The sequence below is a fragment of the Nanorana parkeri genome, unplaced genomic scaffold (genome assembly GCF_000935625.1).
Source record: "Nanorana parkeri isolate BGI_ZX_2015 unplaced genomic scaffold, ASM93562v1 scaffold146, whole genome shotgun sequence".
Classification (NCBI taxonomy): Eukaryota; Metazoa; Chordata; class Amphibia; order Anura; family Dicroglossidae; genus Nanorana; species Nanorana parkeri.
The window spans coordinates 1332226-1349419 of record NW_017306414.1 but is presented as its reverse complement, the minus strand read 5'-3'; the positions used below and the strand labels follow the sequence as shown (position 1 = coordinate 1349419).

General features: G+C 44.0%; 1 protein-coding gene across 1 annotated transcript in view; it reads right to left on the bottom strand.

Moving 5' to 3' along the window:
- The window catches only part of RYR3 (ryanodine receptor 3), a 609228-nt gene that overhangs the window by 237354 nt on the left and 354680 nt on the right, over nt 1-17194 (bottom strand). The window contains exons 48-50 of the mRNA XM_018554200.1: nt 12100-12320; nt 10585-10675; nt 445-585 (exon numbers count right to left, since the gene is read on the bottom strand). Coding sequence (XP_018409702.1) covers nt 445-585; nt 10585-10675; nt 12100-12320 — 453 coding nt within the window. The remainder of the gene's footprint in view (nt 1-444; nt 586-10584; nt 10676-12099; nt 12321-17194) is intronic.

The following is a 17194-nucleotide window of genomic DNA, read 5'->3' as shown; positions in this document are numbered from 1 at the left end:
GCGGCGGCAGCAGAGGAGGGGGGTGGAGGGGGGCACACACCAGCACATATACACGATCGGCTGGCTATAGAGCTGCCGATCGTGTACATGTTAAATAGCCGGTAACGGCTCTATGCATTGCACGGGTTTTTTCTGCCCGTGCACGCGCGCTAGTGGGGAAAAAATGCCGTCGGGAGACGGCAACCCGCTAATACAGCAGTGCCGTCCGTCCGTTTTTTTTTTTAACGGTGGACGCCAACTGGTTAAACCTTAATACCTCAAATATTAAAGAGTAATCTTTTTGTTCTGTCTGGCTTTGGAGAATTTAATGAAAATCTTTGGCTGCCATTTTAATGCATATCCAGCCGGTTTGCTGGATACTGAACTAACAAACAATGAACATATGTAACATAGTCACAGAAAAATATAACATGGAAGATTCTATATAGCAAAGATTAAAAATACCTTGTGGGAAAGGGAATCAAAAATCCCCCAGAACAGCTTTTCAGTCAGATGCAGTTCTTCCTCTGAGGCCAAACCGTAGCTGCCCCATCCAGAAGGGAGGCAATAATATTTCCAGCACTGTTCATAATGGTTTGTCAAAAGCTGTAAAAGTTGAAAAAAACATTATTATATTTTTCTAGTATATACAGTTTACTGAATAATGAGATTCGGTCGATCTGTGAACATATGTTCAGTTAAGAATTATAACATTAAGTTGTTTTTTTTAAAATAATAAGTGTTTATTAAGGGTTTTAACACAATTAACATGAAAGACATGTAAACATGGAGATCAATGTAATACAGAGTCACGTAAATACACTCCATCGTGAGAGATAGGCATACGCATGTATATAGATACATTCAGCTCCTAAAACACGGGGATACACAGATTGAGTCAAATATTGTATGGTAGGTGTCATACTTCAGTAACAGCTATGTATGACTCGGTCAGGAGCCCTTTAAGACTGGGTAACATGATCGCATTGTCTCCCATCCAACCAGACAACATTAAGAAAAGAGGACAAGGAACGAAGCACATAAAAATCACAGGACGAAGGGGACAAAACATTTTGGCGGGGGGGTGCTTGCCAGATAGAGAGGCAAGTCGGGGTGGGAAACATTTAGGGAAAGACGTCTAGTGGGGAGGGCAGAGGGGGAGGAGATGAGGGGTTTCCGCCGGACCCAATGGCGCATTCAGCTCCTGGGGTGGCGTACTGAGACATAATAAATGCAATGCACTAGTCAATAGTCCATCAGGGGGCCACTGGTCATATTACAGGGCTTTAAATGCTGCTGAGTCCATATATAAAATCCAAGGGGTCCACAAGGTTGCACATTGAGATTGACGCTCATGTAGAGAGGCCGTCAGCTCTTCAAAGCGCATGATCAAACCCACTTCGGCAATCCACTCCTGCAAGGTTGGGGCGACCACCGTATTCCAATGGCGTGGTATCACGTTCCGGGCCGCAGCCAGGAAGAAGCGGAGTAGATCCTTCTTAACGGAGGCTATGGAGCCAGGTAGAACAGAGAGGAGAGCAATCTTAGGTGAGGCTGCTAGGTTCGTCCCCATGACCTGGTTATAAACATGGAAGACCTTGTCCCAAAATGGTAGCAGGAGCGAGCATTCCCACCAAATATGCAGGAGGGTCCCTTCCGAAGCCAGGCATCGCCAACATATCGAGGGCCTGTCAGGGAATATTCTATGTAGGAGAGTTGGGCTGCGGTACCACCGGGTTAAAATTTTATAGCCTTTTTCTTGAGCCGAGCAGGCCACCGTAAGCTTATGAGTAGTAATGCAGGCAGTTCGAATCTCCTCCTCCGTAAGGGTAACCCCTAAGTCCTCCTCCCATCTAGTTATGAACGGTAAACGTCCCTGAAAGCGCATCGGGAGCAACTGACAGTAGAGGAGAGAGATAACATGTGTAGGCGGGTCATCCAGGCGACATAGAGACTCAAACCAGGAAAGAGGGCGATGTAGGGCGGCCCGGTCCCCCAGCGCGGTATAGTACGCCCGTAGTTGGAAATATGATAGCCAAGCTCCGGGCGTGTGGGGACGGTCCGCAAGTAGGGTGACCAGGGGTTTCAGGGTCGCTCCCACAAGGGCCTCGGCCAAGGGTGAAGGCTCTGTGGCTGACCAAGAGAGGAAACTAGATGAGGTGCAGCCGGGTGGAAACGCCGGATTGCCCATAATGGGAGTCATGGGGCCCACATAGGAGGACAGGGCCGATGTCTTGAGAAGTAGATCCCATGCTTTTAGAAGCGGGGGAAGAGCAAAAGGGAGAGTCGATGAATGAGGGCGATGAGACGGGGCAATCCATGGTACTGAGAAAGGAAGCACCGGAGAGACTAATGACTCCAGGGAAACCCAAAGTTTGTGTGCTCTGCGGTGTTTCCGGTCAAGAATCTGGGCAAGGAGCGCCGCGTAGTAGTAGGTCTTCAGGTTGGGAAGGGCCAAGCCCCCTGATTCCTTGGGTTTGTGGATGTCGCCCAATAAAGTTGTGAGTTCCGCCGAGCGTGCTTTTTTCAGTCTAGTGGCGTGGGAAACGAGAACACCTCTGAGGAGGCATTTAAAGGCTTCCCATTTGACTGGGGGAGCGGTATCGTCCATAGCATGAGTGGTTAGGAAAGTAGAGACCGTGGACCTAATGGCATCTACTGTGGTCGGGTCACGTAGGAGCGTTTCGTTAAATCGCCACGTAAAGGAGCGGGGAGGATGATCGGGGTCCCATCATGAGCGTTGCTGAGGCACTTTAGTGCCGATGCCCGGTTCGGTTTTGCGGAGCTAAGGACGAGTACGTCTAGCCGCCGCCATTAGCAAGCTCCGCCCCCTTATAACATTACGTTTTTTAAACACTTTCAACATATTTAGGCATACCAAACAACTTCACAAATATAAATATAACCACTGCCTTTACTTTACTTTTGGCTTGAGGACTGTCATCACAGTCAGACCCTGCACACTGTAAACTCTGCTTTATTTACATACAGCTTGTCTGAAGTCTGCAATGCAATTTAGGATTAGGACTGAACAGCAGATCAAAAAACTTCTGAAAGACAGTTCCTGCATAAGTTATAGTAGTATTAAAGGCAGGGCATTTTTTACCTTAATGTATTCTCTGCCTTAAGGTGAAAAATGCCCAGTACCTTTCTGTGTTCCCCGTGCCCCCAACACTTACCTGTCAGAGCCGCTTGTCACCATGGCTGTTGCTGCCTGCCCTTTGACCTCCTACTTGTTTACTGGATTTGCCTCTGTCTCCTGCCTTCTACCTCGCTGCCCGACTGGTGAGACCCCTGGCTTGTTTGACCACTATCTTGGATTCCATTTCTGTACCTCGCTGCCCGCCTGGTGTGACCTCGGCCCTGACTGACCTGATCCCGTCTCTGGACTCCTTCTTGCACGGTGTGATCACCATCGACACCCGTGTCACTCGCTGTTCACTCAGATTCTCTTCTCAACTCCAGAGTCTTTGGGACACGAGGTGTAAGGGAAGCCTCCTCATCCAACCAGTCTTCAATTAGGTACGTGATAGTACAATCCAGCCAAGTCGGAGACTGAGAGGAGTGCTTACGCTCTGGAAATTATGTCAGCAAATGGCTTCCTTGACTCAAGCTGTGAAGAACTTACAAGAAGGCTACTTCCAGCTAGAGGGTCGTATGACGGCTTTAGCCAACTCCTCCTCCTTTGCTGCAGCTCCAGCTGTGAGCCCTAGACCACCTGAACCACCCTGACTATGCCTGCTCCAGAACCACGTGTTCCAACACCAGAACGCTTCTTCGGTGAACACCACAAGTTCTGTGATTTAGAAATGCTTGCCAGCTATATTTTGCCCTACAACCTTGAACCTTCACTTCAGAAACCACTAAGGTCGGAATTGTTATCTCAATGCTCTTTGGACAACCCCAGTCCTGGGCCCATCACCTTTTGGAAAAGGAGAATCCAATCCTGAACTCACTCTCTTTGATGCTATGGCTCAACTGTATGACGATCCCCAGTGTTCTACCACTGCGAAGGCTGTTCTCCATTCCCTCCTACAAGGTGGAGGCCCAGTCGAAGATTCCGCAAGTGAGGGGCCGACACGGATTGGAATGACGCAGCCCTTCGTCAACAATTTCGTTTAGGCCTCTCCGAGACTCTCAAAGATTAACTCGCCCAGTTAGGAATTCCTGCTACTCTGGAAGAGCTCATTCATTTGGCCATCCAACTTGACCGAAGGGTTTGATAAAGATGTTTACTGGGTTTGCCCCAGCTGGATGCTGCCTTGTGTACCCACTGCTTCTCGTGTTCATGCTGCCACGTCTCCTGTCCCTGAAGCAGAATGCAACTCGACCTGGTACGTTCCCCCTTGATGACACTGCTGCAGGCGCAACCATGTCTGCTTCTATTGTGGAGAATCCGGGCACTTCTTACGGGGATGTCTGGTCTCACCCAGTAAGTTGACCACCCCTATTTGTGTATCCAGTTGCAAAGATACACTGTCATATCTCACTCTTCCACTCTCTCTGCAGATCCTGGGAAAGATTATCCATGTCTCAGCCATAATTGACTCTGGTGCATGTAGTTGCTTCATAGATAAGAACTTCTCTCTTCTGCCTCAAATCCCTCTACATACCAAAACTCAACCTTTGACCATTCAGCTGGCAAACGAGTCCACTCCCAACTTGGGCCCCATTACTCAAGAAACCTGTCCTCTGCTTTCCTCTACGTTAACAGAACATCAGAAGTATCTACGTCTGGATGTCATCTTGTCTCCCTTGTTCCCTGTAATCTTGGGAATGGTGCACCAGCCTCTGATTAATTGGGGCACCGGGACATTAGCCTTTGCATCTTCTTATTGCCAGCAACATTACTTTCAACAGGGGACCCTAATAGAGATGCAACCAGAACCTTCTGTTACAGTCCAGTCTGTTCCACCTGTGTATCATGAATTTCTTGATGTGTTCGATAAAAAGAAAGCTGACTCTTTACCTCCTCACTGTTCATACGACTGCCCAATTGAGTTACTACCTGGAGCAGAAATTCAGTTTGGTCGGACTTATTCTTTATCTGAGCCAGAATTAGAGACTCTTTGACAATATATTGATGAAAACCTTGCCAAGGGGTTCATTCGGCCCTCTACATCACCTGCGGGAGCTGGTATCTTTTTGTTGAAAAAAAAGATTGCTCTCTCCGCCTATGCATAGATTATAGGGAACTGAACAAGATCACAGTAAAGAATTGCTACCCATTGCCTCTAGTACCTGAGCTTTTTCAGCATTTCAGAGCCACAAACATATTCACCAAACTAGATCTCCTAGGTGCTTACAACCTAGTAAGGATAAGAGACGGGGACGAATGGAAGGCGGCTTTCCGCCCCCAATTCAGGCACTTTGAATACTTAGTCATTCAGGTTGTGCAATGCTCCTGCAACATTCCAGCATTTTATGAACAACATTTTTAGAGACTTTCTAGATCTGTTTATGATTATTTATTTGGACAATGTTCTTATTTTTTCTTCCTCCCTCAAAGCTCATCAGATTCATGTGAAGAAAATCCTGAGTCGCATACGTATACATAAAATGTATGTTAAAGCGAAGAAATGTGAATTTGAGAAAAAGACTGTGCAATTTCTAATAATAATAATTAATAATTTCTAATAATTTCTACTTCTGGCATTGCCATGGACCCACAAAAGGTAACTGCTATTCTGAATTGGCCAGTGCCGGTGGATGGTAAAAGCATCCAGTGGTTCATAGGCTTCGCTAACTTCTAGCGCAAATTAATTAAAGGTTTCCCTTCCATTATCTCTTTAATTACACAGCTTACCAAGCAAAGCTCCCATTTCCAGTGGTCATTAGGAGCACTTTGATAAGTTAAAGACTTTTTTTACATCGGTACCAATTTTAAAACACCCTGACCCAGCCCTTCCCTTTTTTTAGAAATAGATGCTTCAGAGAGTGCCTTTGGGGCTATTCTTTCCCTGCGTCAGGTCGCTGCTCCATCCTGTGGCTTTCTTCTCTAAGAAACTGTCTCCTGTGGAGAGAAATTATGATGTAGGAGACCGGGAAATTTGGCCATAAAATCGGCCTTAGAGGAGTGGCGTTATTTGCTTGAAGGGGCTGCTTATCCAGTCCTGGAACACCCGCGAACAGCCAAACGCCTAAGACCTCGACAGGCCAGATGGGCACTGTTCTTCTCCAGGTTTGCTTTGCACATCACTTACCGTTCGGGTTCCCAGAATATCAAGCCCAATGCCTTCTCCCGTATGTACCAGATGACCGAGGATTCTAACCCTGATGGCACCATTTTGCCCGCTCAAAGTTTTTTGTTGATGGAAACTGACCTTGTGTATAGACTCAGACAGGCATCCACTAGACAAGTCCTGCCATCTGGGGTTGCGATGCAGAAGGATGGATTTTTTTTCATGAACGACGTAGTTTTTGTACCTCCACAGTTACTGGTGCAGGTATTTAAGCTCTGCTATGATCACCCTGTGGCTGGTCACGTTGGGGTCTCCAAGACTTTGGAGCTCCTGCAGTGGTCTTTTTGGTGGCCTATTCTGAAGGTGCATTGTCATGCCTACTTAAAATCCTGCAATATTTGCATTTAGAATAAATCAGAGAGAATTAGATCACGGGGCTTGCTGAGGCCATTGCTCATCCCATCCTGCCCGTGGGACATGATCAGCATGGACTTCATAGTGGAACTTCCCCCTTAAGAAGACTTTACTTCCATTTTTGTGGTGGTCGACCACCTTAATAAAATTAGGGCTGCAGCTAACGATTATTTTCAAAATCCCTTAGTTAGCCGATTATTAAGTTCGATTAATCGGTTAATGGGATAAAAAAAATGGATCCAGTGATGGACTACTAGTTTGTATTGAGATTGTAGTCCATCACAGGAGCAAGCTTGGAGAGGTGAAAGTAAAATAAAAAGGGTTGTGTGCAATATAGTGAAATGGAAAGTGTAAAATTATACAGCAATCAATGCAGAATGGCACCGGCTATAGAGGACTACAAATCCCAGCAATAATACATTATACAGCACAATACAGAATACCACCAGCTATAGAGGAATACAACAAATCCCAGCAATAGTACATTATAGCTGGCGGTATTCTGCATTGCGCTGTATAATGTATTGCCGCGATTTGTTGTATTCCTCTATAGCTGGTGGTATTCTGCGTGCATTGTGCCGCTGTATAATGTATTTTCGCTGGCTGGGATTTGTTGTATTCTTCTATAGCTGATGGTAAATGATTGTGCTGTATAATTATACAGTGCAATGCAGAATACCACCAGCTATAGAGGAATACAACAAATCCCAGCAAATGCATTATACTATAATGTATTATTGCCGGGATTTGTTGTATTCCTCTATAGCTAGTGGTATTCTGCGTGCATTGCGCCGCTGTATAATGTATTATTGCTGGCTGGGATTTGTTGTATTTCTCTATAGCTGGTGGTAAATGATTGCGCTGTATAATTATACTGCAATAGCGCAATGCAGAATACCACCAGCTATAGAGGAATACAACAAATCCCAGCAATAATGCATTTGCTGGGATCTGTTGTATTCCTCTATAGCTGGTGGTACTCTGCGTGCATTGCGTCTCTATAATGAATATTGCTGGTTGGGATTTGTTGGATTCCTCTATAGCTGGTGGTATTCTGCATTTCGCTGTATAATCATTATACAGCACAATAATTTACCACCAGCTATAGAGGAATACAACAAATCCCAGCCAGCAATAGTACATTATACAGCGGCGCAATGACCGCAGAATACCACCAGCTATAGAGGAATACAACAAATCCCAGCAAATGAATTATACTATAATGTATTATTGCCGGGATTTGTTGTATTCCCCTATAGCTGGTGGTATAGTCTGCATTGCGCTGTATAATGATTATACAGCACAATGCAGACTATACCACCAGCTATAAAGGAATACAACACATCCTGGCAATACATTATACATACATTCAATTGCTGAGATTTGTATTCCTCTATAGCTTATGGTAGATATACAGTGCAATGTTCCATCAGCTATAGAGGAATACAACCAATAACTATCGCAGCAATACATTTATACAGCATGTGGAAAAAAGTGCAGGCAGTCTAACCTGCAAGCAACTTTACTTTCTTCCCCGAGATCTTCGTTCCCCCATGATGCAGTCTCTCTGCAATGACGTGCTCATCTCGGCGGCGGGCAGCGTCTCGGCTGCGGGTAGCGACGGGAGAGAGCTGTGAGCTGCATGAGGCGAGGAGGCTGGGAAGAAATGTTGCGTGCGATGTAAGGCATGAAGCATGTGGCGCACGGCTTGTGTGGAGCCGGGAACAGGGGCAACTAATCGAAAGACGACTTTTAATCGACTTAGTCGATTAGCTGTTGCAGCTCTAAATAAAATGGCCCATTTGATACCCATGGTCGGTGCCCCTTCTGCCTCTCAGGCAGCTCAAACTTTCCTTAAGAAAATTGTTCATCTTCATGGAGTCCCAAGTAGCATAGTATTGGATCCTGGAGTTCAAATTGCATCAAAGGTTTGGAGAGAGTTGTGTAAATCCTTGGGGACTGAAAATCACTTCTCGTCTGCCTACCACCCACAAACTATTGGCCAGACTGAGCACACGAATCAGACTCTGGAACATTACATGAGATGCTTCTCATCCTTCTCACAGGATAATTGGTCTTCACTCCTTTGATTCGTAGAGTTTGTCTATAATAACTCCCTGCACTTAGCAACTGGACAGACGTCGTTCTTTGTGAACTCTGGGTTCAACCCTACATTCTGGCCTAACTTGGGTGGTGGTGTTGCTGTTCCGGCTGTACAAGATAGGGTGAAGCTCATCCACTCTAACCTCAAATGTTTGCAGGGTACTATTGCCAAAGCTCAGAGAGACAATAAAGCCTGCTTTGATTAAAAGAGAAGAGGGGATTTGGACCTCCAGCCGGAAGACAGGGTGTGGCTGTCCACTCTCAATTTGAAGTTGGACTGTCCTTCCAAAAAGCTGGCCCCAAGGTACATTGGACCATTCCCGGTATAGAAGAGAAATAATCCCGTTGTATATAAATTACGATTACCTGATTTTTACAAGATCCATCCAGGGGGGGGCACTGTAACAAACCATCTGTTACTGCGCATGCCCGTGGTCCCGTTTTGCAAAGATGCACTAAACCGGCACATAGGAAATGACACTGTGACATCTGATAGACCAGCCTATTTAAACCAGCCTGCCTAATCCCAAGTTGCTAGATTGTCTTTCAGCTAGTTCCTGTGCTTCCTGTGACTCTGTTGGGTTTTGCTTACCTTTGACCCGTATTTCCCCTGACCATGTTGATTGCAGACTGCCTTTTGACCTATTGCTTGTTTACCAGATTTGCCTCTATCTCCTGCTTTGTACCTCGCTACCTGACTGGTGTGATCCCAGGCTTGTTTGAGCACGATCTTGGATTCCGTTTCTGTCCTTCACTGCCCACTTAGTGTGACTTGGCCCTGTCTGAACTAATCCTGTCTCTGGACTCCTGCTTGCATGTTGTGATCACCATCTGTTGCCACTTGCTGTTCACTCAGACTCTGTTCTCAACACCAGGGTCTTTGGGACACGAGGTGCAAGGGTATTCACTTATAGGGTTTACTCTGAGCCTGATGAAGGGGACCCTGCGCGGCCCCGAAAGTGCTTGATGACATTTTGAGTAATAATTGACAACAATAAATGGATTTTCACTGACGTTTAAGTCTCTGTCGTGCTGGTGACGTTCCTATACTTGATCCTCACCCAACCAGTCTCCAATCAGGTACGTGATAGAACGGATTTTTAAATGATAACTCAATAAATGCTTGAATTGCGCAGGGTACATAAAAATGCAGATGTGGAATTGCATGCTCTACACATGCGGTTTTTCTAGTTGTTATTCTTTTCACATTGCATCACAGTGTTTCACGGCTAGTATCTCTTATTTGATTTGTCATTATAGATATTTTGTAGCAACATATATGCACTGAGGTGCCTGTTATACAGATGCATTTTTTCCATTGTTACTCAATTGACATTGTATCACATTGTTTCACGGCCAGTAACTATTATATCTGATACTTTGTAGATTTATTCACACAGCGCGGCTTTTATTATTAATTTTATACTATATATCTGATCACACAGATTTCAGCTGCTGCTTAACTTGATTGGAGTAGTGGCGCGAGGTTTCACATTATCCATATGTAAACTTTTGATACTTGACTTCAACTCTACACTGTTAAATAAAAACAAACACTAACCATTTCCTAATTACAACTACTAGACTTTGAACAAGATATTGAGAATCAGAATCAAGCCCAAAATGTGTTTTGGTAGAGGGTGTCATGGTGCGGCTATAAAAATATCATATTTTTATGGCCGCACCATGACAGAGGGGCCCTCAGCAGTCTAGGTCTACCACTGAGAATCACAAACTAACTAATAGATAAATCTCTACCAACCTGGTGAGACATTTTCATACTTAGTCCCCTGTTATAAACAATGTTTAGGAGAAACACACAATCAGCAGTTAGAATAGAATTTAACAATTGTGAAGCCCATTAAAAACATATACAGGGTTTTAAGTCATGCTTATTATTATCTACCTTCAGTGGCATTTTGCAGTATTCGCTGAGCAAGGGAACATCAAAAACGAGACGCCGCAGGAGCTGCTGAAGCATAGAAGGCCGCATATGACTGCAAAACAACCAGCAAAGAATAGTAAGGTCACAAGGATTGACATTTAAGAAAGAAAATAACTTCTGTCAGTGGCTTTAATCATTTACAAGCAAGAAGCTTGGGACTGAGAGAGGCTATCACTGATCCTAAGCAATATATGATTATATACGCTATTTATGTAATTTTCCAAGATTCTAGCATTTGCAAGTAGTCCTTGCCCTTTATTTTTAAGTGTATTTATAAAAACAAGTATTTAATTTTTCTTACTCCTGATAGTCAGCTTTTAAGAAGAAATGACATAAAGAGCTCTTTGGGAAAACCAGAGGCGCATCCCTGACATCTGTGAATGCTCAGATTTGCTGGCATGCATTACAGGACTAATACTAGTGTGTGGGAGTTTACAATGGAGATTAAAAGATGGTTAAGAAAACAACAGCCCCAAGATGTTATGATGTAAGCTTCTTTACTGATTTGCTTTATGTTTAAAGCTGTGAATATGCTACTACGCTAAGTGGATACAGAATATTATAAAAACATAATTATGATATATGGGTTTTTATTTTGCTTGCAGGCAACAATTTTTAGTCTTGATTTAATGCATTTGTCATTCTTATTCTCATCTATTTGATTCTCAACAAACTCTAGCCTAATAGATGATAAGGATGTTATTTTGAAAAAGAGAAGTAATTGAAATCACTAAACATCAGCAAATAACACATTCACATCCATTTCCTACAATGGGGGAGAAGATAATAATCAATTCAAGCCATGAAGCCCAGAAAAGTCTTGTTTCTATGCCCACACTCTCTATTACTTCATCCTGATTAGTAGAAAAGTTTATACAAAGCATAAACTTTTCTACTAATTCTACTTTTCTACTGTGTCATAGGAGCGCTGAAATTTTTCCCGGTTCAAACTTGTAGCAACATATCGAGCATTAGAATAAGGCCCAAAATATTTTGGCAGAAGGGCCCTCAGCAGTCTAGGTCCACCATTTTATACTCCCCCGTTATTAACAACACTGAGAAGAAACAGACAGTCAAAAACTAGGATAAAATTTTACAATTGCGAAGCAGGGGTTATAAGTCATGCCTATTATTATCTACCTTCAGTGGCATTTTGTATTAGATTGATAATGCAAACGTTCATACTGGTATATATATATAACAGAATAAAAAGATAGCAGTGTGCAACCGGTAGGGCTGCATTGGGTGCCATCAAGTTATCAAATAAGTAATTGTTTTCAACCTTTTTTTTAGTATTCGTAGAAAACCTATATTTTGAGGACCCCCAAAAACAAAGGCAGACTGACAGTTAGGGGGTCACAGTAGTCAGTGTGACATTTGAGGGCCCTTCTTAAAACATTTGAACACCACTGCCTTAGAACATGATCACAGACCAACCAATTATATTCTTCAATTGTGGCAAGGAAAATATCTTACTGGCATATTGACAGCAGACACTCTTCAATTGTGTCTCTCTGAGCTTTGGTTAGAGAACGCCCCTTGGATAGTCTGTATATGGTATGCAGGGTGGAATCTATTAGTGCTGCATAGTGTTCGGTGCCGGAAAAGAGGGGAGCACAACGAGTAAGCAATGGGAGTACCGCAGAGCAGATATATCGGTTCAAAGCAAGAGCCATCTCAGTGACACTCAGGGAAGCCTGTAGAAGAGAGGTAACTTGTGTGAGAGTATGTATTTGCCCAATATTCATGGCAGATCATGCAATTAAAAAAATGTTAACCATGTGAAAGATGGATATATATATTGATAAATATAGACAGGACAAGCAAATATTCAGTGTTTCATGCCAGAGAAAATAGTGAGCAGAGCCAAACATGCAAAAATGTTTAACCAACAAGACTTCAAAACCGATTTGGAGAACAGAAAAAACATATAAACAGCGCTCTCGGATGGGCAACAAATTAGCTTAGAGGTGTGTGTGCAGCCCTGGAAAACAGGAGGAGAACCTGTGGATTGTAAATATTCAAAAAACCAAGAAAGGGCGCAGAGAACACTGGCTAGTTAACAAAGTAGTGATGAAAAACTGAAGGTGGTGGCACTTACGTGTGAATGCCAGGATCTGGAGATGGACGGCCGGTATGGAGGATCGGGGCACTCGTGGTGTGGTGTCCGACTGTGATCGATGTATTAATCCAAGAGGTATATCCACGGGAGAGTGTAGATGAGAAGAGGGGACTTCGTCTGAAGTGCCGTGAGGGGTCTGTGCGGTGTGGGAGAGAGGCAGGGGGATCGCTGTGTTATCGGCAATAGGCAGCGGGCAATGGACGGGGCTGTAACAGCCGCAGCTGTGTGTGTCTCAGCGAGCGGTAACTGTCAGATCTGCTGGGGACCATGTGCAGAAGCAGCTGGCAGAAGACGCAAGTCGAATCCAATGACGTGTTGGAGAGGGATCATTCAGACAGGAACCGGGTGTTGGATAGGGCTGTGGCAGCCGTGGCCGCGTGTGTCAACGAGCCGTCTCTGTCGGGTCTGCTGGGGACAGTCAGACGCCGGGGCTCGAGTTGATGGTGGAGTGGAGGGGGATCCAAGAGCGGACGAGAGCGACGCGTTTCGAGGTCTTGCCTCTTTTTCAAGCTCAGGTAAAACAGTCTTGGTTTTTTGAATATTTACAAAACCGATTTGGGGCAACATGGGTAAAGTGATTAAATTGCAATATTAGAAACAGTCAAGTTAAAGGAGAACTATGGGGTTAAGGCTTTTCCCCATAGTTCTTCTTAGGGTAACGGGAGGACACAAACTAGCGTCCTGCCGTCACCCTAGGCTCGGTATACCGCGAGCTTTAGCTTGTGGTATACTGAGACGCCGCAGCTGAAGCGGATCCCGACAATTATGTCTGGATCCATCCAGCTGCGTGACTGACAGCTGGCTCTGCCTATCTAGAGGCAGAGCTAGCTGTACCCGCCCCCTCCCCCGTCCGTTCCGCCAGTCAGCGCTGGCGGATCGGAGTGGGGAGGGGGGAATCCAGCCCCTCCCCTGTCACGGCAGAGAGCCGTGAAAGGATCGAGTGGTGAGCGAACGCCGGTATGTGTTCGCTCACCTCCCGATCTACTGAGTCGACCTGTGACAGTCTCATTGTCACAGGTCGGCTAGAACTATGAGGTGAGTGAAAAGCACTCACCTCATAGTTCTCCTTTAATTGAAGAAATGCTGTCTGGTAGACATAACCAATCACTACACTTATATTTTATATCTAAATCAAGAGACTGGTTTGACTTTATTTTAAAAATGGCAGGGAAATTTTAGAAACATACTGCTGTACAGGAGACTTATCTTTCTTGGGTTTTTACTATTTTAGTATTATATGTGGCTAAGTTGTCCCAGAACCTGTTGATTGGTGAGGTTGAGAGGTACCTTGTCTGCAGTTGCTGATGTATATTGGTCACACAATCAGTCAAATGTACACTGTCAATAATCTTCTGATCATATTTTCTAACACTCTTGATTTTTCTCATTCAGTTTTGGGTGAATATCAGACATGATGACCTTTCATTTTCACAGATGTGCAATAAGATACAGACAAACGGCTGCCTAATACTGCTGCAATAATCACAACCGGGGATGAACTTTGGCTTTGGGTCAAGTATGGGTTTCAGGCAAACCCAACTCGTTTGCAGTTCAAGAAAATGGTGAACTGGTGCAGTTGTACACACTGCCATAGCAAACAACTACTAATAATGAACTTCCTGGTTAGGTGGCTTAGAATGGCAATAATGTAGGCTTTGTTATGTGCCTATCAAAGGATGCATTCTCATCAGCCATATTGACAATGTGCTTAGGGAGTGCTTTTGATGAAGTGTATAGAGTCCAATTATTATAGGGCTTGTAAACACTGGTCTCTTAAAGTAGATGTAAACCTGTATTGAATGTCCTTTAGACAACAAAATGCTTTGTATCCTGAGAAATTTGGGGGTAGGGGAATGAAAAGAGTTTTACATTTACTTTACACTGCTGATGTGAGTCCTGCAGCTTTTTTTTACAAGCTCTTCACATGCACACAGCATTTAAGGACTACATGTGTTTTAATACGACATTTTCCTTTTTTTGTGTTGGCTGCAATTGATTTTTTTTTTGCACAGTCTGTCCCTGTCCACATGCACTGCAATCATAACAGGCTGAATGTGTATTTTCACCGGGCATATTTCCTGTTTTCTGCTGCCTGCAATCAATTTTTTTAACAACCTGTCCCTGTCTACATGCACTTCATCAATAATCTTTTGTTGCATTTGTTTTTCACAGGATATATGTCCTAATTGTTGCTGGCTGCAACTTTTTTTAAAAGGCCTTTTTGTAAAAAAAAAAAAAAAAAAGTGTGTTATTTGTGGGAAATATACATCAGCAGAGAATCTTTTTCTTTTGGGAAGGCATGTGACAAGAAGATTGAGGAGGACAGGGGCAAAGAATTTTCACTCCATAACACAAAGTGCCCAAAAAAGGACCTTCATATCAGTATCACCAATTGTTAAAGCTTATTTAAGATTTCAGTGGCTGGGTTTACATTTCCTTTAACAAACTATAGTTGAGTTCTTTAAATTGCAGACCTAACAGATCTGCACACCCAAAAATCCTTTTAAGAACCAATGTTTTTCCACAACAACTGATTAATAGCTAGCTCTTCAATCATCAAAAATCTAGGTACTTTAAAAAAAAAATGTGGTATTTTGCTTAATTATTACATTAAGCTTGGGTCTTTAGAGCAAATCAAGCAATTGGGACAATTCAAGAGCTTTTTTTTGTATTTGAAAGAAAAAAAATAACTACAAAAACAGAGTGCACCTAAACCACCTCACATTACATTATTCACAAACCATTTGCAAAACAGTAGGTTATTCAGTAGCTGGCTAAACATTCCTTAGGCCTTACAAAATGAGCTGCATAAACAGATTAAATATTTTGTTGCTTTCTGTTTCCACAACAAAAAAGTTATGCCCCAAGCAGTGGATTGTTTAAGCAAATTCCACTGTTGTTTTTTAATCAAACTCTTCATCTGTGTCTGGCAAGGGAGTAATGTCTACTTTGGCAATCAGAAAATATTCACAAGGTCAGATTTTCTTGGCCTCCAAGCGATCGCTACACCAAACTAAGCTGGTCAAAAGACCTTTTACTTTTGCATTCACGTCAGTCCTCTGTAGATCAGGAGTTCCATTTCTTGTATGAATTCAAAGGACTAATAGTCTGGAGGAGGAGGAGGAAAAAGTAAATTAGCAGCATTTGCAGGCAAGTTGCTGCTTTGAGCCTGGGAGAGGTAGCCAAGACAAAGGCTTTGCCAGCCACGTCACTATCTGTTGCATGATTCACCACTGGCAGGGTGAAAAGCCCCTCCAAACTGCCTATCTAATGCCTTTTTATAAAATAGTACCCAGTTTGCATTGTTGTCCCTGCCTATGTTTGCTTGACCAGGGCTTGGACAGCCTTACAAGGGGCAAAATAGATAATTATATATAGAAAATTCAATCTATATATACTGCTTTTAAAAAATGAAAAAGCTCTATTACATCCATCTGCAGAGCCTATGCTTCTCACTTTAGTCCTGCCTCACCCTTTAAAAAAAAAAAGATTTTAAAAGGATTTTTATAAATGCAATCACAGCTATAGCAATAGGAGGGAAAAGTATGAGGTGCTTTGGTGCACACAGCTTTACTGCACAATTTTGTGATGATGTGCTGCAAACAAAGGGCAGCTTTGCCTGTGCTGGCAATAGTGTGCGCTGCCAAAGCCCACCATAAAAATAATCTCTGATTTGAGGAAATTTGGGCAGCCTTTTTCCGTAGGATTGTACACTTAATTTTTGCTGCTGCCTGCCCTTTACCATGACTGTAGACTTTTACACTTACATTTGTTGTTGCTTGCCCTTCCCCCTGCATTGTGGAAGGTGCAAGCAGGCTATCTCTGTAGGTTTTTCCTGTGCGGCTATGCCTCTAGTGTGGGGGATTCTGCCACAGTCAGGAAATCTAGAAATAATTCCTTTGCACCGCTTCTAAAAGTAGGGCATTTTGGATGGCCGTACATTCCCTGAATTTCCCCCTTTAAGAGGAGGGGTGAAACATCCCACTTGAATGTGGGGTGGTGTTTTTGTTTTGACATTTTATTAAACCTTTAACCACCTACGAGCCGGCCGTAGTAAAAAAACGGCCGGCCCGGAGCTTTCTAGATCTGAGCGGGCGTCTTTAGACGTCCGCTCAGACACGCCCCTTCGCGCTTGCGAGCGGGAAACGGCCAAAATGTAAAAACAGGCAGCGATGCCTGTTACCATACAAGCGATCGCGTGTATGGGGTGCCGATCGCCCCCCCCTCCACGCCCCCGCCGTTGTCCCGCTGATCACGGGCTCCGCTGTGCCCGGTGTGAGCCTGGGATCAGCAGGTCGCCTGTGTCACAGGGGATCAGAGGGAGCTCGGTACACGAGCTCCCTCCGGTCCCCTCTCCTCTGCAAGAATGCGGAAGTGTTGTATAATACATCACTTCCGCATTCTTGTGTCACTCTCCAGCTTCAGAAGCAGCAAAGAAGCTGATGGAGC